The 25465-nt window shown below is 41.4% G+C and overlaps 1 protein-coding gene across 1 annotated transcript; it reads right to left on the bottom strand.

Annotated features, from left to right (window-relative positions):
- Positions 1-140: 140 nt before the first annotated feature.
- prpf6 (PRP6 pre-mRNA processing factor 6 homolog (S. cerevisiae)) lies at positions 141-19235 on the bottom strand. Its single transcript, XM_033629656.2, has 21 exons — positions 19004-19235; positions 17243-17405; positions 16944-17062; positions 16721-16799; positions 15100-15276; positions 14333-14446; positions 14122-14216; positions 13869-14025; positions 13446-13608; positions 12460-12578; positions 12091-12309; positions 8145-8267; positions 7910-8031; positions 7570-7708; positions 7368-7487; positions 4721-4897; positions 4433-4566; positions 4244-4335; positions 3554-3668; positions 3269-3395; positions 141-2441 (listed from the first exon to the last, which is right to left on the bottom strand). Exons 1-21 carry the CDS (start codon positions 19186-19188, stop codon positions 2289-2291), a joined length of 2892 nt encoding a protein of 963 aa, XP_033485547.2. The 5' UTR covers positions 19189-19235; the 3' UTR covers positions 141-2288.
- Positions 19236-25465: the final 6230 nt, after the last annotated feature.

Genomic DNA, 25465 nt, shown 5'->3' with positions numbered 1-25465 from the left:
TGGGAAAGGCATGGGAGGATCAGTGTGGGTACAACTGTTGGCCTGAAATTTCTGGAAAAACAAAACTTATTGTGCACACAGGATTCGGTCTGACAATCAGATCACAACAAAGCATTGTATAAAGGAAGTTGTGCAACAAACTGTGTTATTTTGTTTACTGGATGCCTGCAAAGTATTTCAACACATTTCAAAAAAGCTATGTAAAAAGCACATTGTCAATACCACATGAGAAATCTAGTAATAATCCCTGACAGGGAGTTTATATACAACGACTAAACAGTCAAATCTGGACATGAAAATAAAATTCCTCAACAATTTCTTGATAATGTTTTGTATATCTTTCTGTCAGTGCTTATTTAAAGGTCTAGTGTGTGGGGTTCAGTGGCATCTAGCTCTGAAGTTGCACACTGCAACTAACCGGAACTCTTCAGCAAGCCAAGCATCTAGAGCCAGTGTTTGGTTTGTCCACTCTGGGCTACCGTAGAACAACATAGCAGACACTGTGGAAGAAGACGCGCTCTGTTAGCTATGAATATTACATTCTATTTCTGTCAATAGATGCTCCTAAATCCGACACACTGGACCTTTAATGTTCAGGTTTATTTTACAACTTTCACAACAACAAATGAAATCATAATTTTAACACTCGCCAGCAGAAACATAGTCTAATGTCAAAGTGAAAACAAATCAACAAAGTCATCCTAATTTGGTACAAATATAAAACAAATCAACTGTTTACCTCTAACCTTTGACCCCATTTACTTTAACACACCTACATCATTCAGGTGCAGCCACTTATTGTCAGAATTCACACTGTATGTTGCAGGCAGATAACCTGTGTGTAACCAAGGAGTGACCAGTGGATGTGCTCTAAAACATAGTCGCATGCCACTTCTGTCTACATGAATCAGTGGCTCTTGGAGCAGTTAAACAAAATACCATGTGGACTAACAGTAGAGCCAAACAATAGAGACCAGTGACATGTATTTTACACAGGTGCTGGTTACAGTATGGTTTTGACCGACCACTTGAAAGCTGTCGGAAGATGAAATTAAAGCTGCAAAGACAGTCTGCTAAGATGTTAACAGGGGGTGGTTACGTTCATAACATTGCCCTTCTTTACATGAATGTATTTATAATATTGTATTTACATCACCTGTTTCTGCTCCCTCATTAACAGACGTGTATTCAATGCCAATACTTACTGCCTCATGTACCACCTGCACTCAAATTAATTGATACTACCTAACAAGCAGCACACAGGCAAGTTTAGGTTACATACACATCTGGAAAATTCATCAGCTCGATTTCAGGGCAAAAACTACTTTGCACAGACAAAGGAACATTCCAAACACATCTGATACTGTGCATGAAAGTTACTGAGATGCTCAATATGTGATGAGTTACACAGTATAACTTTGATGGAGCTGTACATACATCAGAAGCTTAAGGACACAGTTGCACGCTCAACACTAATGCAACCATTTAATTCATGAATCCACATATTAACATTTTGCCTTCAGAAACTGTGCTAAAGGTTGATTTACAGATTCATGCCTCAGTGGAGTAGGTGTGTCTCTTTAGTTATTCGGAAAAAATTCAAACAATAGTTGCCCGGGTGATTCACCAGGTGCAGCTTGTGTTGCAAGGAGAAGCAAACTGCTCATGTAACATCTGAGCTAGTGTTTGCCAGAAGGCATGTGGGAGGCTGAAAGAAAGTGGAGGAATGTTCTGTGGTCTAATGAGACTGAAATTGAACTTTTCACCATCCTACTAAACAATTCTTGGGGAGGCAAGCAAAGCAAGCCACGCGCCCAGAAACACTCCACCGTGAAGCAATGGAGGCAACCATAGCCTCATAGTGTGGGGGTTCTTCTTTGATGCAGGCTCTGGGTCAAATGAGAAGAACCTGCAGCAGTCTGCAGGCAGGATATGGGAGTACTTCCCAGCAAGACAAATACCTCAAACATGAAATCAAAGCTATGTAGAAATGGCTCCACAGAACTATCCGCAAACCTACTACTGCTGCTAGAGTTTTTTCATTGGTGCTTTGTTTCAACTTTGACATTAAATTGTAATTTTCTCTTGATAAATCCACAAACTGTGTTTCAATTTTATAAAACAATAAACCTTGAAAAAGGTGTGAGGGTATGTGTAAATACTTTGCATCTGCCGCACATGGGCAAGTCCTGGTAGAAAACAATAGTTGAGCATGTCCATAGCTGTTTCCCGCTACACTGGTGACTGCCAGAGTCCTCCAGGTGTTTTCAGTCCAAATTTCCCCAGTCTCAGAACGTGTTCTTGATCTTGCTGGCTACCCCTGCTAAGATCTCTCCTGTCTTCTTCTGCCAGTTCAGGACGTGTTTGGACTCGGCACACCACAGCTCTCCATGGCGGGGCTCCGCATTCTCACAGCGCTTTCGCACCTCTTCCTGCTGTTCCTGATGGGCACAGAACAGTGAGGTTAGATACCCATATCACAATGCATCCACAAGACACACACATGTAGTTTTCTGGGAGTGACTACAGACTTTATGAATGAGCGAAAGCAATTGGTTCATCTGTGGTTCAAACTAACAAACTATGTTTATCAACACATCTTCACTGCCACCGACAGAATGTCTGAAACCACTGTAATGTTTATGCACAGCACAGTAACTAAGTAACCAGTAAAGTAACTAGAGGCATCAATTTAGGGCCTTGACACACTAAGCCGATGGCAGGCCACTGGTCAATGTCATGCCATCGATGATGAGCCCATCGGTGGGTGAAATCACTCTGATTGGCGGTTCAGCTCAGTGCACGAGAAGAGAAACGGAAACGTGAGGCTATGTAACAGTTGGCTTTTGTTGCCACTAGTTTGTTGATGTTGGTTTGGCGTGTCTGGGCCTTCACAAACCTGGTACTTTGAAAGAAAACTTCCGCAACAACTAAGGAAAACAGACAGGATAGAAAATGTGTTGCTAATAGATTATTTTTGGCTGTACTCCTCTGTATAAATACTTCTCAGTAGTGTTGTCTTCAGTCCACATCAGCTCTTAACAATGCACTGTTTTAGTGGTAAAATATATGAGAACCTTTCTAAGGTAGAAACCAAGCTGTATTAACTGAACTTGCATCTGACAGCAGAATGCATTTGTCATCCTCCATCAAAATGAAACCATGTAAACTTGACAAGACGCTGATGTAAACATGACCACTGACCAACACAGAATGTGGCACAAGTGTTACACCAAGATAAGGAAAGACACAATAATGAGATCCTTACCTCTGTGCCATGCTGCAGCTCAAACTTGTAGAAGAGAGCCCAAGCATCTCCCAGGTCTGGCTCAATCTTTACTGTCCTCAGAAACCACTCTCTGGCTTTGGTGATCTTACGCTCGCTCCAGAACAATCTAAAATGTGTGCACATGATTGCATTTGAGATAAATAGTAAGGATTAAGGTTTGCTAAATGAACTGTAAAGAGATAATATGATATAATAAAGATTTGCAAGAGCAGAGCTTGTTACTGAGACAGACAGTGGGGAAAAAGTGAAAAGATGCTGTCATACTTGGCTACAGCGAGCAAAACATGGGGATCATGTTCACACTTCTTCAAAGCATCCACACTCTTAGTCTTCCTCTGGGGCCTGGCCTCCAAAAACACCGCCTCAGCCCACAGGATACCTTGTAGGAAGGAAACGGAGTGAAACAGAAGTTGACATTATGGACACGTACATGGAGTATTTAAAAAATATATTTGTGTATTTAAGTCCAATCTGCAACCTGAACAATAGGAATGTTGTTGACAATACAAACACTCCCATCTAACTTATTTTGCAACTCTTGTGACTGTGACTAAAAGATCATGTGCAATTTTGATTTCTCTCTACAGTTGAGTATGATAAATACATGACAAGCATTTTCCAATCAGGTGGTTGTAGCTGGTATAATAAAAGAAAGTATATTGAGGTTATATAGAGGTAAACATTAGCTTAGCTTTGGCTAAAATAAAACCCTTCATTTGACAAAAACAGAATTCTGCTGCTGTGGCACACTATGTGTCCTGCTGCACAAATTCAGGGGTTAATATATAAAAAAAGACCTTATGATTTCCAATTTTTGGACTTTTAAGGTCTAATACATTGACCCTTGCCAGATCTGTTGTCAGGCCAAAGTAAAACAGGTTGTTTTTCTCGGTTTGTGAAAGAAAGACAGGGCATAGAAAAGTTCTTCCCCTAACAGCAGGAATATAGTCTTACCTGAATTGGGACATTCCTGCAGGGCTTTGGCCATCAGTGTGTTGGAGATGTTCTTCAGTCCGGCCCGGAACTCCAGCCTCACCGACTCCAACCTTTAATATCATGACAAACATATCATTTTAGAGGCACAGATGTACATTTGTGTCAGTTTTGTCTCATAATTTTGATTGCAGTGCTTCTTGTCCTCACCATAGCTCAGGGCTCTGGGGGTTCTTGAGTCGTGCCTTCTCCAGGATTGCTCTAGCTCTGGTCAGCTGTCCCACTCTTTCTTCTAGACGGGCCAGCAGCAGCCACAGGGCCACAGAGTGGGGACACTTTTTCAACTGTGGTAACAAACAGGTCAGTTACCTCTTATTTATTTTGCCAGTTATTAGGGAAACACTTTTTTTTTTTCAATCAAAAACACGTATGATCAAAAATGCACTTTAAAGTTCAATTCCCTTGGTTCCCTCGCCCCAAACACTTCCCCAGCCTCACCCCTTGGTTGTAGGCTTCCCTGGCCTTGTCCATGTTTTCACACTGTTCTTCTATCTGGCCTCTCATCATCCAAAGTTTGGGGAAGTCCTCGTAGTGTTTCAGGGCCTCAGTGCATAACTCCTGGGCAGCCTCTATGTTTCCCAACACCCACTCCAACTTCACTGACTTCATAAACACCTGCAGAGATAACAAACATATAAAAATCCTTGAAGTCTGAAATACTTCTGTTGTAGCTCCAATTATGCAACACATATTCCTCACCAGCTTTCAAATGTTTTAAGTACCAAGTGGACAACTGTGTTGTCAAAATACTGGAATTACTAACTTCGATAAAATACCTTGAAAAATACAGATATTCATTCTCATTTTAAATACCATGACGAAAAACGGACACTAGCCCCTTTTACACTGCCAGATTTTCCACGAATGTTGGGCCGTTTTGCCGGCCAGCTGCGAGCATTTATACACACAGAGGCGGAATGGCGTGTTGATCCGAGGCGCCCAACCTCAACTACCCAGGGTAGTCATAGTAGAACCCTTTTAGTTTAAACAGACCGAGGCGGCCTTCCGCAACGGGAGGGGCTGTTGATGACTTGTAAGGGGAGCTGTTGATGACGCCACACATGTGAGCCACTGGCGGTGGATAAACAGGAAACAGCTGATAGTGAGCAGCTAGTAGCAAGAGGGAAACGCAAACCTGACAGACACTGTAAAGATGAGCAACTGAGGAGACAAAGAATTTGCGTGCCCTCCTTGCCCTCGCAAACGAAGAGGCCATTAACCGCCAGATGATGGGGACGGTGAAGAATGGGCCGATTTACGAGAGAATCGCCGCCTGACTATCGCCGCCTGACTAGTCGCGGCTTCCCTCCCACGTCACTGTTTACGTCACACGCCGAGCCACACGTTTTGTTACTTGCTCACGCCCCCCATTGCCCCGAAAAAGGTGCATTCTGTATAAACAAAAGTAGGCAGGCGGCATTTTGCCGCACTCCCCGTTTATGTTTTTTATACTGCCAATGCTGAAAAAAGACTGATTGGGCTTTCCTGCAAATTTGCACAATTCCTATCTAAAAAGGGCTACTGAGGGGATAAAATTTAAAATTCATTTTAAAAAACAAATATAGCAAGGCTATAATATGACAACAATGATGTTTTATTTCTTGGTTAGTAGCTGAGAGCAGCAACATGACTGTAGTAAACAGTAACACAAAGCGAGAACAAGAAAACACAGCTGGTAGAGGTGTAGTGATACTCCAGAAAATGAGTGCTGAAACAGTTTCAAATATTCAGAATCAAAATGTTTTGATAAATTGATGTTACTGACAGCACTGGTGGATAACGTTTCAAATATGGATGTTGCTACATATTCTATAACATGGATGCTTCATACACATCTTTAACCCAGCAGTACAGTTCCAAGATGGACACTCGAGATTAGAGTCACTAACTCAGTATCTGACCAAATGTCTCCCCCTCTGCTCCTCAGTTATAACATTGAATAATGCCCAGAAGTGTTTTTGCAAAACATTATGATGTCACAGTGAAGTTGACCCTTGACCTTTTTTGTTTTTATAAAATGTCATCACTTCGTAATTTTATCCTATTAGACATTTGTGTGAAATTTTGTTAAGATGAGCATATGAATTCTTGAGTTACGGCTAAAAACGTGTTTAGTGAGGTCACAATGATCTTAACCTTTGAACACCAAAGTCCAATCAGTTCATCCTTGAGTCAAGGTGGACATTTGTGCCACACTTGAGGAAAGTACCTCAAGGCATTCTTGAGATATCACGTTCAATCAGTTTCACAAGAATGGGACAGATGATCTGATGGACAGCCCAAAATCATAATGCCTGCGGCCTCTTCTCTTGCAGCCGTGAAAACATAAATATGACATTTCATAGAGCTCTAATTAAGAGCATGCAGTTGTCTTATCTGACGGGACAATCAGTACAGCTTACATTAAAGTAGGCCCTCTTTGTCATATCTGTCAGCAGAAACAATACAGATAACTAAAGGGAGTGCAGCCAGGTCACCTGATAGAAAGAGTGATCGTTTAAGAGCACTGTTGACGGCATCTGTCAACCTGAGACGTGCTGACTTTTTTGAGGTGTAGAAACCTGGCAAGTCTAAACCTGAGGAAGACAGCATGTTTGTAGAGTGCAATGCACTATTAACTTACTATTAAACACTGGCGTTAAAGCAGAGAAGAATAAAAAAACCTGATAATCAAGCCAACCCTAAAACACGGGTCACAGCTCTATTCATACCAATATTGCATAATGAAAAACAAACCTCCGGTACTGGTACAGAAGGTCGTGTAAGGGCCGTTAGAGAGCAGTTTAAATACACAAGCAATCATCCCCTGGACAAATTAACATCCAGGAAAGTCTTTGTGTGTTTATTCCATCAATCTTAAGGAGAAAACACTTTTTTTTGGTTAAAATCTCTTTTTAGTCTTGCTTAAAACCCAACAAACACCAATATATATATATAAACACTGATATATCAAAATCAAAATGTGGAGACAGAGGCAGATCAGTTGTGTGGATATCTACTCTCTCTTTGTTTGTACTGGATCCTCCTGAGAGCTTGAAATAGGGAAATCTCTTTCTTTTCCACTCACACACACGCACACACTCACCCTTGCTGTTGGGGCACTGCTGCGAGCCTTGGCCAGCAGTCGACGGGCTCTTTCATACTCGTTATTCTCAGACTCCAGCTTGACAGCAGCCAGCCAGATCTCCTCACTGTTTGGGTTAGCCTGGAGAGGAAAACAGAGTTTAGACACAGGCCTGCATGGATGCTACATAAACATGTCAAAGTTTGCATAATATTAACCTCACCTGAAAGGCCAGAGCGAGAATGCTTCTGGCTGCGGGCACATCCTCAGCCAGCCACTTGGACTTGGCGCCCATCAGCCACAGGACTTCTGCCTTGGGACAGTGAGCCACTGCCCTTTGTAGCAGGGCCTCCAAAGACTCCCTGGGAGATGCAATGAGACGTCGAAGAGTAATGGAGGGGAGGAGCGCAGTGGCAGTTGATTAAGCACATGAGAGGTAAAGGGGAGAAAAACAGAATGTTACCAACAGACTCTAGATTAAAACATTAACAAATATACATGAAGTAATTTAGTCATATTTTAGCTACTGCTGTTTGCTGTGCTTAGAAGCCAAATCTGGTCACCTGGTGCCGTTGTTCTTCTCAAAGTAGGCCGCTCTAAGCCAGACGCTTTTCTTACTGGGGAACACCTGCAGAGCATGGGCATAGATTGCCCTGGCACACTCCAGCGCTCCATGGGCCACACACTGAAACATAACAGACAAGCATCTCAGTTAAGTTGAACTCTGACATCAAGTGTGTGACTGACCTGTCTAGGCGTAAGGGTTTGAGTGTGTTCTGTGAAAAAATTGGTACTCACACTATCTGCATCCTCCATCCAGGTGTGTTTGCGGTCCTCCTCCTCAATGCCAATCCCTATGACAGCTCTGATCACAGCCTGGCAGGTAGCTACACTGCCTGCTTTGTCACACTCCTCTGCATCCTGTAGGACAAGAAGAAACATTTAGGAGGACTTCTGAGTGGTACACAGAAGGAGAACGCAAGAGAGTTAAGAGAGGCTGTGAATCACTGACCCTCATAAAGTCGCCAGCTAATTCACTGGAATAATGGAGTGATTTATAAGCAGATAAATACACCTGAAAAATGTCTTCTACCACTGAGACCAGAAACCTCTCAATGAACCTGTTTCCGTATAAATGACTCACAGTTTACAGAAAATCAGACTGTTATGAGAGTTTGTCTTGACAAAGATAATTCTTCTGGGCAGAACAAAGGACTAACTCAGGGTCCCACATACAAAAGGATTCTTTCAAGAACTGCCAAATCCCATCATTTTAAAGTGCATCTGTTGATGGTGTTGCGATGAGTGCTCTGGCAAATGGCCTTGATAAACCTACCTCAGTAACCACATAATTTGCCAGAGGTAGAAAAAGCTAGGAAGTGAAGGGCAAAAAACCCCCAACGTGTAAAGGGACTGCAGCAAAGGATTGCAAAACAACTGTTAAATGCACTAAACAAAATGTCAGTCACACCGCTGGCATGCATTCTGTTGCGCCCAGATGAAATAGTGGAGAGCAGCTTTGCCAAAGTATGCTGGCATGCTATCAAAGCTGACAAATCATATGACGCATTCTCTAGTCACTCAACACCAAGGTTTAAAGGGACAATCAGTCATTTTTTAACCTGTAATTGAGGAGTTATACTACAAAGTAGCGCTGCACAATTTGACAAAAATGTGCGATTGCGATTTGAGTGGACAATATCGCGATTTGCGATTGCGATTACAATATAATACATAAATGGTAACATGAATCTTCTGGCTTGATTCAGTGTTTCCCCTACATTATATTAGGGGGGCACTAACCTGACCTGACATACAGTACAGGCCAAAAGTTTGGACACACCTTCTCATTCAATGCGTTTTCTTTATTTTCATGACTATTTACATTGTAGATTCTCACTGAAGGCATCAAAACTATGAATGAACACATGTGGAGTTATGTACTTAACAAAAAAAAGGTGAAATAACTGAAAACATGTTTTATATTCTAGTTTCTTCAAAATAGCCACCCTTTGCTCTGATTACTGCTTTGCACACTCTTGGCATTCTCTCCATGAGCTTCAAGAGGTAGTCACCTGAAATGGTTTCCACTTCACAGGTGTGCCTTATCAGGGTTAATTAGTGGAATTTCTTGCTTTATCAATGGGGTTGGGACCATCAGTTGTGTTGTGCAGAAGTCAGGTTAATACACAGCCGACAGCCCTATTGGACAACTGTTAAAATTCATATTATGGCAAGAACCAATCAGCTAACTAAAGAAAAACAAGTGGCCATCGTTACTTTAAGAAATGAAGGTCAGTCAGTCCGGAAAATTGCAAAAACTTTAAATGTGTCCCCAAGTGGAGTCGCAAAAACCATCAAGCGCTACAACGAAACTGGCACACATGAGGACCGACCCAGGAAAGGAAGACCAAGAGTCACCTCTGCTTCTGAGGATAAGTTCATCCGAGTCACCAGCCTCAGAAATGGCAAGTTAACAGCAGCTCAGATCAGAGACCAGATGAATGCCACACAGAGTTCTAGCAGCAGACCCATCTCTAGAACAACTTTTAAGAGGAGACTGCGCGAATCAGGCCTTCATGGTCAAATAGCTGCTAGGAAACCACTGCTAAGGAGAGGCAACAAGCAGAAGAGATTTGTTTGGGCCAAGAAACACAAGGAATGGACATTAGACCAGTGGAAATCTGTGCTTTGGTCTGATGAGTCCAAATTTGAGATCTTTGGTTCCAACCGCCGTGTCTTTGTGAGACGCAGAAAAGGTGAACGGATGGATTCCACATGCCTGGTTCCCACTGTGAAGCATGGAGGAGGAGGTGTGATGGTGTGGGGGTGTTTTGCTGGTGACACTGTTGGGGATTTATTCAAAATTGAAGGCACACTGAACCAGCATGGCTACCACAGCATCCTGCAGCGACATGCCATCCCATCCGGTTTGCGTTTAGTTGGACGATCATTTATTTTTCAACAGGACAATGACCCCAAACACACCTCCAGGCTGTGTAAGGGCTATTTGACCAAGAAGGAGAGTGATGGAGTGCTGTGGCAGATGACCTGGCCTCCAAACTCACCGGACCTGAACCCAGTCGAGATGGTTTGGGGTGAGCTGGACCGCAGAGTGAAGGCAAAGGGGCCAACAAGTGCTAAACACCTCTGGGAACTCCTTCAAGACTGTTGGAAAAGCATTTCAGGTGACTACCTCTTGAAGCTCATGGAGAGAATGCCAAGAGTGTGCAAAGCAGTAATCAGAGCAAAGGGTGGCTATTTTGAAGAAACTAGAATATAAAACATGTTTTCAGTTATTTCACCTTTTTTTGTTAAGTACATAACTCCACATGTGTTCATTCATAGTTTTGATGCCTTCAGTGAGAATCTACAATGTAAATAGTCATGAAAATAAAGAAAACGCATTGAATGAGAAGGTGTGTCCAAACTTTTGGCCTGTACTGTAGTTATTGTTATGGACAGTGTAAATGACCATCAACAGACTGGACACAGTCAAACACAGCTCTCACACAACAGGGCTGCATGGCCCTGTACACAAAGTGGCGCGAGCCTGTGTTGCATTCAGGCGCTGTCACGTAAATGACAAATTCCAGCACGCCATAGCACAACACAGCAGCGTGTCAAGTGGGCCGAAGCCGAGCAAAATTGCTCAATTTTTCATTTGTTATTACATAGTTTGTTATGGAGTCCATGATTTCCCCTTGACACTTACAAATGCTTGCGTAACTGTGATTGGATGTTGTTGTATGATGCTCTGGTGGCTTTCAGTTGTCTCTCTGTCTTGAACGTTACTCTGCTCGGCTTTCTCTCGCATGCATGCTTAGTACTTTTCTCTGTGCTGTCTCAAGTGCTGATATAGATTGGTCGTGTTGTCGCGGGATGTGGTGACTTTAACTTTGAACTTTTACACAGCACGTCTTTCTGTTCAACATCGCCGTACCTGAATCCAAAGTATCGCCATATAATAGACGCTGGGTTATTTTTTGCCACCAACTCAGCCTGTTCTTGGTCGTGCTCATGCTCTTCTTCAGTGTCTACGTTGATCCCTGCTGCACGCCGGGTGGTCACCTGACCATACGTGCTGCACACACTAGGATAGCTTGTGGGTATGGTGTCAACAATCTCTACACACCACAGGAGAGGCAGTCACGTTCACAGGCACACACGTTAACATTTATTTACAGTAAATCGCAAAAGCAGCCTTTTATGCGGTTATGTAATCGCACAGCCTGACATCGCGATTGCGATTAGATTAATCGTGCAGCACTACTACAAAGTGTTTATGATCTAAGTGAAGAAATATCAATGTTGTTTTTAAAGGCTGATCATATTAACCATACCCCAGTGTTTATTTACATTACTGAAATATCAGTTACAACATAAAAACATTTCTGTTCAGCGCTAGACTGCTGTTAAAGACCCTGACAGTGGCAATTTGAATATAGAATGATCTTTTTAAACTCCACTTAATTGTCACTTCTAATTTTCTATTTAATTTCTATTTAAGTATGACATATGAGGGGACCAATATAGCAGTAAGACCTTTGATCTTTAAAGCAAGGCCTCTGTCCTCTTTTGAAGACCTTGATAATTTTTTAGCATTTATGTACATCAATTCCTTGTGACCTTAAGGAATCAAATATTTATTCAGTGGAGGAAGTTTCCCTCTGCCATAAACAGTTGCAGGAAACTTCTCTGTCCCTTTATTTCTCAATGAAACTGCAAAGCTGCATGAACACACCTGTATCCACTGCTCTCTGTTGATCTCCACACCGTTGGCGCGCAGAGATGTGATGGCTCTGTCAATGATCTTGTCCACCATCTGAGTGTTGCCATTGGCCTCCTCCAGCTTGGCGGCAGTGATCCAGATGTGGCGATCCGTAGGGATGTTCTCTCGAGCTTTGTTCAGGACACGCCGGGCGTTCTCGTACGTTTCTAACCGGGCCAGTGCCAGCCACAGCTGGAGAAGACAGAGAGGCAAAATTAGATGTAGAGATAAGTGCAAAGCTTCATGTGTTGCATTGCTGTGTGTCGCATCACATTGGTCCTACATGCAAAGTTTCATGTCGGGGAAACGAAAAACAGAAATGACAGCATGTGCTAGGTGTACCTCCACACTGGTAGGACAACACTCCACAGCTCTGCTAAGCATGATCCTGGCATCTTCTGGCTCCTCCAGCTCAACAGCTGTCTTCCACAATCGCACTGACTTGGACACATTCTCCAGGGCTATACATGGGTAAAAATTACATAACTGCTAAGTCATTTCATTGACACTTTAATTCCAAGTGATATACAGTACGTGAGCAAACACAAAGATTTTAATCCTTGGACCTTCCCATTCCAAACTCTTTGTTTATATATATATCTATATATTATACAATTTCAAGTTCTGGCACATCAGCAGCAACATTTTTAATACTTAGTATGTGTACACTGGCAACACATCATATACAGTGGCAAAAAAGGAAATGGAGGCACTTAAGATTTCACTGAACACACAAGCAATAAAACCAAACAACATTTCCTGCAACAGTAGTAAAGTTCCATATTGTCTGGATGGGAAGGGATTGTTTTGTGTGTAATGGAGAAAAGTAGAGCAGAGGCAACTGAACATGTAGAGGCGGGGAGAGCTCTTCCACAGAGGAAGCTCCACATCCATCTCTGTCAGTGGGGTATGCTGCTGGGAAGTATTATTGTGTGTACATGCATGCGTGTTAGGGCACTGACACCGTGGTTCAAACAGCGTGCCTGGCCTTGACGAGAAGCCAGGACCACAGCTGCCAAATTTAACCCTTATGAAATCGTCCCTATGCAATGGTGTGTGCAGGGAATGTCTGTGTGGGTGTTTTATGAGACACTGGATAGATTGAGACTTGTTCTGAAACTTTGCCCAGCAGAAATTAGTGTCTTCCTTTTGGCAGAGAAATCGTTACGTATTCATTCATGTACACACAGTTGATAAGGCACACAAAAGTCTCCTGGTAGCAACACAACAGCAACAAGTCTTGTCAAAACATCAACTTTCGACATCCTCACAATGTGCAATATATATTATCATACGTTGTTAAAACTGATATTATCTGGGAGCCTTACCCTTCCTGAGGACTCTTTTCTTGGCCCTGATGTCTGTCTCCAGCTCTGCAGCTCTGATGTAGATGCGGACGGACTGCGGCAGGTGGCGGACAGCCTGGGCTACCACAGCTTTGGCTGTGTCGCCGGGCTGGAGTCTGGCTGCCTCCAGCCACACATCCTCACTCTGGTGGGCAAAGAGAAATGTTTACATCAACAGGAGGACGAGGAACATTTTCTCTGCTGCAACTCAACTGGACAGTACTATCTCATTTAAGTTAACAGCTGGCAAGGCGACTAGTCTTTCCTCCAAACATGAGTGTAAAACATCAACCAAAAATAACAAACAAATCAATACATTTACCCAATCTATGATCTGGATAGACGACCATAACTATTTGCACATGTGCTCAGACCTTTAAAATACTTGTGTCCTCCATCCTTTACCTTAGGACACATCTCTGTGCCTTTCATGATCAGGTTCCTGGCCACCTGCAGTTTGCCTGTCACCTCCTCCAGCCTGGCAGAAGCAATCCAAGCAGGTGGGTGATGAGGATTGGTCTCCCTCACCGATTTAAGAAGCAGACGAGCCTTCTTGATGTCACTGGACATGCAGAACCAGAGATAAACCATCAGACACACACAACTTATAAACACAAATATACCCTAGAAACTTCTTGTGTCACTAGTGTGTCTCTACCTGATGTCTCCTCCATGTGTGGGGATCATGGAGTTGAGATCTGTCAGGTAACCCTTAGGATCCACCACTGTCTGTCCGCTCACTGAGTCAGACACCTGAGGGTTGATAAAAGGCCGACACAAGTAAGAGAAAACAATGAATCCTGTGTATCGACAGCATCGAAGTCGAGAGTATTCACGACTGATCGGGGAAAAGGATGTTTGTTAGTTACCTGGCTGAGCCTCATATCCATGAGTGTGTTTCTGGCCTGGCCGATTTTCCTCATGTCCAGCTCTCCTGTCCCTGGTGTCATGCTTCCTGGGTAAGGTGTGTTCAGACCTCCCAGCTATCAGAGGAAAAAAAAGTGATAATGGAAAGGAGCGTTATAGTGTCTGTGAGAACTTTGTTACAACATGGTGAAAAGGCTTCTGAAACATAGACCTAGATCATATGACACTTTTCTCGGCACTGTAAATGATACCTGTGAAAAATCTAAGCGTGAACGAGACTCTCATATGCTGCAGGGGTAATTATTACTCTGTAGTGAATTTATGGTAATAAATTCACTACAAATAATATGTACATGGCAAAAACTGACAACATTTCAACCAACAGACCATGTTTCCATTTGTCATGTGATTAATTTTAGCAGAAATATGACTTAATACATGTTTGTTTATAATTACAAAGTTTGTTTTTGCTTTCTCTACAACCTCTTAAAAAAATACTTATACTCATTCTTAATCACAGTATTTATCAAAAACTCAAATACTATAGAGAGGTCCACTGAGATCACATGACTGCATGAAAAAACAGGAGCATTTGCAAACTGTATTAATTGCACAGTTGAAGTGATTTGCATGTTTCCGATGAGATATCCTGACACCTGCTGGTGCAGGCTGAAACTACATCACATGTTTTCAGTGATGTGTGTTTTTCTATGAATCTACAGTATGTGGATGCGTGTTCGCAAGTATGCGTATATGTATGTATACTTACCCCTTGCAGAGGGTCAACAGTGGTGTGGTTCTCTCCGCTCTGCAGGTGTTTGGAGAAGAAGCTGTCGGGGACGGGGGTGAGCTTCTCATAGCGGGGATTTCTCTGGCGCTTATTTCTGGCATCTCCCACCTCAGGGATGCTCAGCCACTCCTCCTCGGACACCTCTGCCAATTTCCTCTGTGAAGAGATGGAAAAGAGAAAATAAATATGAATGACAGAGAGTTGTGAATCAACTTGGAATGTCAGCAATGTTGTTGAAATTTCTCTCTGATCATTTTAAGTGCTATGAAGTCAAGAGGTGTTATCAGGTTGGACTGTAAATTAAAAAAATAAATAAATCATGACTGAGTCAGAGCGCAGCTTTCCCTCCTCTTTTTGATTCAGCAAAAAGACATATGGTTTCTTTGCAACAAAGTGTAAGCAGCATACTGCTGTTGTCCTGTGACTAGAGTTAGGTCAATTTATGTTTTTGCAGGCCTGGTCCACTTGAGCTTAAACTGGTTTGATTTTTTGCACAACAGCTGAACCTGAATGTCACTATAATGTGTTCTGGTGAATTAAAAAGTAGTCTAAATTAGCAACCTGTGCTGATGGCATCATGCTGCTAAATCAAACATATACTGCATTAGTAATCAGCAAAATGACAATGTGATCAACTCATTATTATGTTTATAGACGGACTAATGGAGCCACAAGTGTGTTACAGGCTGTGAGATCATATTTAAGGAGATGTGAGGGGCAGAGCAACGCACATGGTGTTTGTTTACAACTAAGTTCATGTGTTTTGGGGTGAGTAGAGGAGACATAGCAAGAAAACTAAAACAGCACCAGCATGGCAACATATTGGATTTGAAGCCCACAAAAGAGGTGACCTAAATAACCATGAGCAACACAGTGGTGCTTTTGTGACTTTATTCGGACGACATTTGTTCCTGCCACTCACTTTGAAAGCATCACAAAAGATGAGAAACAGCTGATTCATATAAGGTGAAATGAGGGATTATTCTCCCAATATCTTCTTATTTCACTACAAAAACAGTGGAAGGTGGCTGGAGAAAGATCACCAGGAAGCTGAAAGTTTCTGGTGCGCTAAATAACCCTCGCAAATAACAAGCTAGGCTACTTGCTGTTGGCTACGCTGTATGTCATTTTCATTAAATATAACAATATAAAAAGTGTATTTTCTGTTTAAAAAAGCACTGTTACAAAGAAGACAGCAAGTAGGCTACACGCTCATGTTTTAAGTGGTTACTTATCCAGGCTGATCTCGAGCAAACAACTGATATTTATGTGCTTTGTTTACATGAAGTACATGAAGTGCATATTTAATCGATTCAGCGTGGACAGAGAGCTCCAATGTTACATCATGCTATGCAATAGTCTGCTGCTTTTTTAAAGCTGGGACACGGTGTCATCATGTCCCACTCAGGAGCAATGACACCTGGTTACATTTGTTATACCTGTCAGGTCTGGTGTTTGACTTCATATCAAACCGTTTCAAAACTTTTACACAGCCCCAACTCCACTTGTGACAACCTCGAAAATCCAGTTAGAGAAAATTCTGTGTGATCACAGGTGGAAAAGAAAAGCAACTGTTTGCAACTCATATGCAATATTGTACCTTTAGATCTGAAAATTGCTGCTGGATTTTGGGTCGCTCCATACGGTATTTCTCTATCTCCTCCTTTTCTCTCAGTTCCCTGAGAATCAACAGGAAAGCATTCAAAATACACTTACATGCAACATCAAGAGCAAATATTGTGAAACATATACTGTGTAACACTTGAGAAGGACATGCTTGTTCCAGTAAACTCAGGTTGGAAATAGACTAATCTTTATGTAACCTTCTTTCTTTCCGTCTTTCATCCATCCTCTTGTCCAATGCTGCATATATAGCATCTGCTTCTTCGTCATCTTTCTCATAGGGCCCGCTGGAGAACAAGCTACCTGCGTAACCATTGAACTACAAGAAAAAAGGCATCATGATGCAATTAGAATGATTGAAGAAATCATGTAATCACCACTCAGACAGAGTTACCACCTGAACAACTTGAAATCTTGAATGAATGAATGAAGTCCTCACAAACAGCCCCACAACAAATTAACATTAAACAAAAGCCACAGACAGTTCAATCATAGGCACCTCGTCATAGTTCGTGTCGTTCAAATCTTCATCATCATCATCCTGGTTCTTTTTCATCTGGTCCCCAACTGTCCTCTTCCCTGGAGGGGCATGTCGGTCATCCACTGGATCATTGGCATCACGAGCAGGACCGATATCAGATCGAGTGGTGAAACCAGTTGCACTACAGAGTAGAAATTAATTTAAATGTCATATATGTGCTCACAGACTGTGATAAGCACTAGAATTTTCAACGCATAACCATGTCAAGATTGTTAGTTGACATGCTTATCTATGCATTTACACAGTGTTTTGATCATTTTCAATTGTTGACAACTTGTCAGCCACACAGTTTGCCAGCAAGATACCAGCAGTTATGTGATCAATATGGGTTTTTGCATTCAGCTCTATTTGCAACAAACTGTCAGGCTTCAAATTCACTTTCATAAGTCAGTATGAGGGGTCAGACAATAATCAGTGCAGTTAATAATGGAGTGCTTGCCAGTTTTTAGTTTAACTTGCCTATTGTAACTGTATCTTTACAGATCTCCTTAAAAATTGAACCGACAGCTGCAGCTGATTTAAAACACAGCTGTTTGAGTCCTCACTAAGACCAAGAAAGTAGATGACATCACTCCAGTTCTGAGGTGTTTACACTGGCTTCCTGTCCGGCAAAGAATCAACCTCAAAATACTACTGTTGGTTCACGAAATTTTAAATGGTTTAAGGCCCAAATACATTTCCGACCTTCTGCTACACTATGAACCACCCAGACCTCTCAGGTCTTCTGGGACAGGACTGTTTTGTGTCCCTATACTCAAGACTAAACATGGAGAAGCAGCGCTTAGTTTTTCTGCTTCACATATCTGGAACAAACTTCCAGAAATCTACAGGTCTGCACCAACTCTCACTTCTTTTAAATCAAGATTAGAGACTTTTCAGTTTGCCACTGCCTTTGATTACATTCATCATTCATTCATTTCTTACATTACACCACTTTTATTATTCAAGTATCTTTATTGATTTTAAGTGCACTGTAACTTTTATTCTTGTATTTTGAACCTGACTAAATGTATTTTAACTTTTCATTTTCTATTTTCTAGCTACTTAGTGAATTGCTTTAAAGTGTCCGTTAATAATGTTTTTCTTTTGCACCTTGACTTGATGCTTTTCATGTTGTATACAGAGCACTTTCAATTGGTTTGTTGTTGAAATGTACCATATGAATAAACTTGCCTTGCCTAACTTAGTTTACTTGGCATTATGAATGCATGCATGAATGAATGAATGAGATGGTTACTTTCGTTTCTGGCTGTTTCAACACGGCCCACCCGTTATGGGATTATTCAGACACATATTAAGAAAAACAAAATTCTGGTGCCATCAAACTGACACAAAACAAAATAAATAAAAAGGTAACAATTCAACATAACACACTAGCATAATCAAATAACTACCATATACAAGTGGGAAATAAAAAAATTAAACATATGTATTCAGAATAAAGAGTGTAGGGTGACAGGAGAGGGATGATATCAAATCTATGCAAACATAACACCAACATACGTTGCTTATTTAGCTAACGGCTTTGGGGAAGTTAATATAACTAATGCATTATTAGGTGTTGAGTCCTGTTAAAATGTCTTTTCACCTTAGCACAGCTGCAAACACAAGCTTTTAAACATACAAAATAGTTTGCAAAGCCTTTATTTAACTAACACCTAGCTCACTGGCTAGAAAGCTGTATGCTAGTTAGTAAGCTAGCTAAGCATGTTAGCTTACCCTCTGCCCAGACCGGGGACGTAGCCTAGCGGAGCGGGCATCCCCAGAAACGGCTTCTTCTTTTTCCCCATGAGCGGAGAGGCGAGGGGCATTATCGGGGGGCCACCGCCGACCCCCGCCGCCCCGGCGCCTCCCGCAGATGATTTGGAGACAATTTTCGGTGGTTGTTTTGAATTGCTGGCCATCGTTTCATCAACGGCGAGGACGAGGCTAACTGCCGGATACACAACAGTCGTACTTCCGGTAGCAGCGAACAGCGAGTCCGTCCTTCTGGAAATGTCCGTTAGTGTTTGTAACAGCGCCCCAACAGGACCGGCGGGCTTCCGTTGGGTTTCACTTTGGTTATTATATTTTTTATTATTTTATTTTTTATTTAAGTTTTTGTATCAGATTCAATCCATTTATCTCAAGCAAAGACAATTATACAGTTTTATAAAAAAAGAAATGAAAAAAGAGACAAAACCACGACAACAAGAACAACAGCAAAAACTACAAACATGGCGGTGTCGATTAAATTGCAGTAAAGAAAAAATATTTACTGATTTTCAAATTTCAATTGCTTTCATCGCTTTAATATTCTTCAGTGTTTAAATAAAGTGTCTAATTTCTATTTCCAGTTGTTGTGTGTGTGTGTGTGTGTGTGTGAAATCGTTTTGGTCCATTTGCATTTGTGAATGTGATTTTTTTTTTTTATATATATATATATATCGTTAGAAATTGATCTGAACTGTGTAAAGTGCTTTTTTTCCCCCATGTTTTGCCTGCACAACTGTGTTACTGAAATTACTTCTTAAGGTTATTTTGTGTTTCACATTAATGTCAGTCCTCCACAGCAGCCACAGGAGGGCGCCACATCCTGGAAAATAATAGGCCTATTGCAATTTTAATCAATCTCTGTTGAGGTGTAGCCTTTATTGGTAAGTACTCCCATAATGAGACTTAACTTAGTGTTTTTGCTTTGAGTTAATATAATTCTTCATGTGTCTGAAATGTTTACCTACACTGACTTCATCATATTTTTGTATTGGATACTCCAGGAAAGTTCAACTTAATTTTTGGGGGAGATATTTGGGGATTTCTTTCAGCGATACAGTGTGTGTACATTATTCTATCTTACAACAGTATTCTCATAATTGCTTTCCTGATGGGCATTTGGACATTAAATAATTGGCCTGGTAATTACATTCAATTTAGTAATCACCATAATATTCTCTTTGTGCTTTTTTATGAGACTGTTTAATTTCCTCCCTTGACAGAGTGTTTTAAATGGACCCATGACCCCAATCATGGCATATATGACACAGCTGGCATTTGTTGAATAGACAATCAGGCCTTGAAGGTTGCACGTTGCTTAATTCAAATGAACCTTCCCACTCTTTATAATGTCAGGGCTTTCACAGGGCTCCTGCATTTAAAGGGATCAGTAGGTACTCCAGAGTAAAAACATTGTTATTGCATCCTAAGTGAAGCATACTTAGGAAGTGCAGTAAATAAAATATTAAAGTTGAATTCAGGTCATTTTCGTAGAGAGGCTGTTTAGATTGTTGAGTTGATTCAGCCATACAGTATATTTCAGAGTAATTCTGACAGACACGTTAGTGTGTTACAGCAATACATTTGCATAATGAGTGAAAAATATCCATGTTGGAGAGTCTATATTCAAACACGAGACAGGAGACCGCAATAAAGGTAATTAGATTCTAACATGACATTTCTAGGTTTCGTCTCTTGAGATGAAGTGAGGCCATACATCAATTAGTTTAAATCACGTTTAACTTCACCCATCCACTGTCTGAGCCTCGGCCCAGGCCTTTACATTTTTCTTCATTTACATTGCCTGGAGGGCAGACATTATTTCACTCCTGGGAGAAGAACGTTACGATGAAAATGGACTGTCAGACACATTAGATGACATATAGTTCACACAGCCAAGTACCAATTTAAACACGAAGCGCAACTCACGCCTTGGTTTCATCTCTAACACACAATGTCTTTTACTTTCCCATGATTATTTAAATGATCATTTCATTTTAGTTGAATCATTTTCATAATCACATATAGAAACCAGCATAATGTGCAGCTTGAATTCACATCCTGTGTTTTGTACAATAAGGAAAAGATTAAACAAAACTACAAATTTTCTGGCTGTGTGCTGATCATGGAGCTGACCCATGGATGAGTGATTCAGGTCAGTCTCATCAGTGATAAATAAATCATTGGTAATACTGGCCAATACTAACAATAAGAAAATCCTTCAGAGCCTCGTCCAAGCCAAGCACACATGTAGTCCCCTGTTTAATGTGCACAAGAATGGGTTCATTTATCTTCTCTGTGACTAATATATGAGTAGTACCCAATGTCACATCCAAATGGCAAAAAAAGGAGTTTCCACAACTTGTATTTTGGTAACAAAAGTGTGTTTCCATAAGCATAAAGACATTTAGAACCCAACAACCTCCACCACATGCACATGTTAAAATTGTACATGTACTACTGACCTTTCGCTTCGCCCCGCCCCTTCCGACAAGCTGTCAGAGTAAGCATGGAGCCCACACTGTAACTAACTGCACTCCCTGAAGAAATATTATTATATCTTGAAAAAAACAAAATCCAAGGCAACTCTTCTCTGGTGCAAAAGTTAAAAGGCTTTTATTAAATGGCTAGTTCATGATGAACATGATGAAACATGTTGGTGATTTTAATGTTCATCATGAACTAGCCATTTAATAAAGGCCTTTTAACTTTTGCACCAGAGAAGAGTTGCCTTGGATTTTGTTTTTTTCAAGATGTTCTACACTTCCTGACCAAAGAGCACCTTCCTGGATACCATGATACTGCAACCCACATGAGCACTTCATCTGCTGTTGTCTTCAAATATTATTATATTTTTGGAAAAATGAAACAGTGATTCCAGAGAGAAGCAGACAGAGGGGTCTACAGTCTGTGTTTGAAGGATATATCCAGGATGTCAAACTGACTGCAGGCACAACATTTAGCTCCAAATCCACAAAACTAGCCTGAAAATGAAAGAAATCTGACACGACTACATTAGAGTCAATGGAGCACAGCTGTGTTGGGCAGGGTTTCGCATAGGGTCAATTATGGTGGCAGCGGCAGCAGAAGATAGCTGCTTAGGATATGATACCTGTTTGAGGGGTGTGAAGGTTGACTGAGTAACTGTGGTCCCAAAGATCGCACCATAATCATTGCCTTTGATGTGTTGCTATAATACATTTGGCAAAGCTTCCTATAAATGCAGTCATGAGCTGGAAATGGAGTGCTATATGAAGATACTCTAAAAACATCTTTCTTTCATTTTTTTCTTTTTTTTTTTAATTTACCTGCATTATAGACAACTTGGTATCATGACACAGACAACTAAAAGCAACTGCTGTCATTGTTGATGTATTATTCATATTGTGTATTACATCTGTTTGGCACTTAAATTACAGGGTTTTTATTTATTTATTTTCCATATAAGTGCAAGTGATCTTAGAGAAGAGCAAATGACATTTATTACATTTTCGTGATGGTGCTGTCGCTGTTATCAGCAACAGGTCATAACCGCCGTATGAGTGCAGTGCAGAGTGGTGGCGATTAGCTAGCCGGTTGGGATACAAACACAGGGACTTACATGCACTCACATGAACGCACGACCAGACCATCTACCACAACAATGAACAGAGAAACTGTAGACTGCAACCATAGACTGCATAATGAAGATGGTCAATATGACAGCTAACCAAAAGTGAAGCCAAAACATCATGATCGCCCCCTGGTGGCTGGCTGCAATATAGGTCATTGACTCCGCCCCCTCTTCATGTCAAATAAATTTTTCCCAAAGATGGTTCCTGTTATTGTGGGTAGTTCTTATCATGCTGATAAACACTCACCTGCCACTTTATTAGGTACACCTGTTCAACTGCTCCATAATGGGGGATATTTTCTTGGCACACTTTGGGCCCCTTAGTACCAACTGAGCATGGTTTAAGCACCACAGCCTACCTGAGTATTGTTGCTGACCGTGTCCATCCCTTTACAAATCTGACAAATCTGCAGCAACTGTGTGATGTCATCACGTCAATATGGACCCAAATCTCTGAGGAATGTTTCCAGCACCTTGTTGAATCTATGCCACCAAGAATTAACGCAGTTCTGAAGGCAAAAGGGGTCCAACCTGGTACTAGCAAGGTGTACCTAATAGAGTGGCCGGTGAGTGTTCATATCTGTGATAAGTTTGGTTATAACGAGTTATCGGATGCTATAAAAAGAGAGTGTGACATCATGGTTGACAGCTGTGAGTGCCAACCTGTGTGTTTGCAGTCAATGGTGCTGCTTGCAATTGGTTGGGCGGGTGTATGGGTCACCAGTGCAAGATGGTCAGTGGCTGTATCCAGGCAAGAGGATGTGTGACATTATTCTCTGCTCAGGACATCATTACACCACTATATCTTTACATAATAGCTGTTTGCTGCTATACTAATGCTGTGAATGTCATTTACACAACCTTTAATAGACACTGGCTTTATGATTGACAGTCAGTCCATTTGAAGATTTTTATTATGCTGAAGGCAAAAGAAAAATCCTAATTTCCCTGTCTAAGAGTGAGCCATTAGTGTGGTTTGTCTATGTGAGCTAAGCTGAAAGACAATTATTTAATGGGTAAGCCTATTCTTTCTTAACAAAGACTAATCACTTCATTTGGATAGAAATTGCATTTTGGATGAGAGAGATTCGCAAAATAATATCCCTCATTTGTGAATAATACTTTAATTTGTGATATGGTGATAAGCTGATATGTGAGCAAAAATGAGTAACTGGTGAATTAAAATGTGCCATAAACAAGGCAAATTATAGCTGGGCTACTGTGTATATGATAGAGTGTCTATTTCTGTGCAAGCATAGAATAATTTGCACGTTTCTGCATGTTTATCCATTCATGTGTGTGCCAGTTTGCATGGATGCATGACTCCATTTAATCTGTTTATTCAGTGCATATGACACGAGATGGAGGGCAGGACAACTGGACTATCTGTCCTATCTGTCACAGCAGATGTCCATATAGTGTGATGATAAATGTAGATGTACTGTGGTATGTAGGTGGAGCTGCATGGATGCAGCAGAAGCAGGCTATAGGAGGATACCAAGAATTAAAGGATGAAATATCCCAGCATATAACACCGTGTCCCATTTATGGTCCATTGATTGAGAGAAAGCTGCTGTTTGCAAGAAAAGAAGCGCAGGAGGAGATGTGTGGAGATGACAGGTTTATTGATATACTTTCATGCATCACCGACAAACACACACCTACTCACACAAAGAAACACAGACACATCATTCATACTGCCTGAGCTGCATTGTGAGTTAATTTTAGCTCATTATATTCAACAATACAATGTGAGTGAGGCAAAACAATTGCAAAATAGGACATGGACATCATCATTTTTCACTATTACACACACATGCTAAAGTCAATTACCGTCTCTTAGTTGAAAGCAGTCTACGTGCACAAAGCCTGATTTGGTACATAGAAGAAAATCCTGAGAGGATTAATGGTTTATTTAGCTCTTATTACTGACTGTGTATTATTCTGAAACAAAGAGAAGTGTCCTTGAGAAAGGACAACAGTAAATTGCTATTAGGGCCTTCCTTTAGGAATGGCCAACCAGAGTCGTTTTGGGCAACAGATGCTCGAATGGAATTTCATTGATCTGCTGAGCTTAGTGCGACAACAAAGCTTTGAATGAGGACAGTCCGGTAATTAGTCTAGGGCAAGATCTGAGACACTGTACAAAGGAGAGAAAGATGGTTGATTCTGTGTAGTGAATGCTAATGCATTGACAAACGTGACATATGTGCGTTATGGGTGCATTGTGGATCAGTTGTATTGGAAATGACTCATTAGGCCAATTGCTGTGCAAAATAAAGGGTCCCCTCCACTCCACTGCATAAGCAGTAATAGGTTCACCTTGAGTCTGAATGTCTGAGGGACAACACTTGAACACCAGATACTTAACAGCATTAGGGGAAACTCGGTATTTTTCAACCTAGACCTTATTCTCCTATGTTTTTGTGTCTATAGCCCTGTTTCCACCAAACACTTTCGGTATGGTAAAGTTGAAACCAAAAGTAACCCTTCAGACATGGTACCTAGACCCTAGCGTTACCGCTGCAAACAGTATTCTTAAATGTGGGCGGGGCTGTTGTCACTCACTACTCCGTCCAGCACTCACTGTATTTCCTCATTACCGGTGACACAGATGGAAGTCTGCACCTCATTTATCGTCCGCAGACATTTTCAGAACAAAATTAAACAGGCTGCAGTGAGAGTCTCTCTCTCCATGGGATATTTAAAAAATAGCGGATTTGTGCATTTAGTCCTTCTAAGGCAAGCTCGGGGATTTAATGTTGCCAGAGCCCACAGGAATGATGCTCCACGGCACATTTTGGGATATATGCCAT

This window comes from Epinephelus lanceolatus, chromosome 8, assembly GCF_041903045.1.
Source record: "Epinephelus lanceolatus isolate andai-2023 chromosome 8, ASM4190304v1, whole genome shotgun sequence".
NCBI classification, from domain to species: Eukaryota; Metazoa; Chordata; class Actinopteri; order Perciformes; family Serranidae; genus Epinephelus; species Epinephelus lanceolatus.
This window is presented reverse-complemented; position numbering and strand designations above follow the sequence as displayed.

Excerpts from the sequence above, each read along its gene's own strand:
- prpf6 (XM_033629656.2), bottom strand. The coding sequence starts at position 19,188 with ATGGCCAGCAATTCAAAACAACCACCGAAAATTGTCTCCAAATCATCT. Across the intron at positions 17,063-17,242 it reads ACGACACGAACTATGACGAG|TTCAATGGTTACGCAGGTAG; the intron begins GTGCCTATGATT and ends TTTTTCTTGTAG. Across the intron at positions 13,609-13,868 it reads GCACAGAGATGTGTCCTAAG|AGTGAGGATGTGTGGCTGGA; the intron begins GTAAAGGATGGA and ends TTTGCCCACCAG.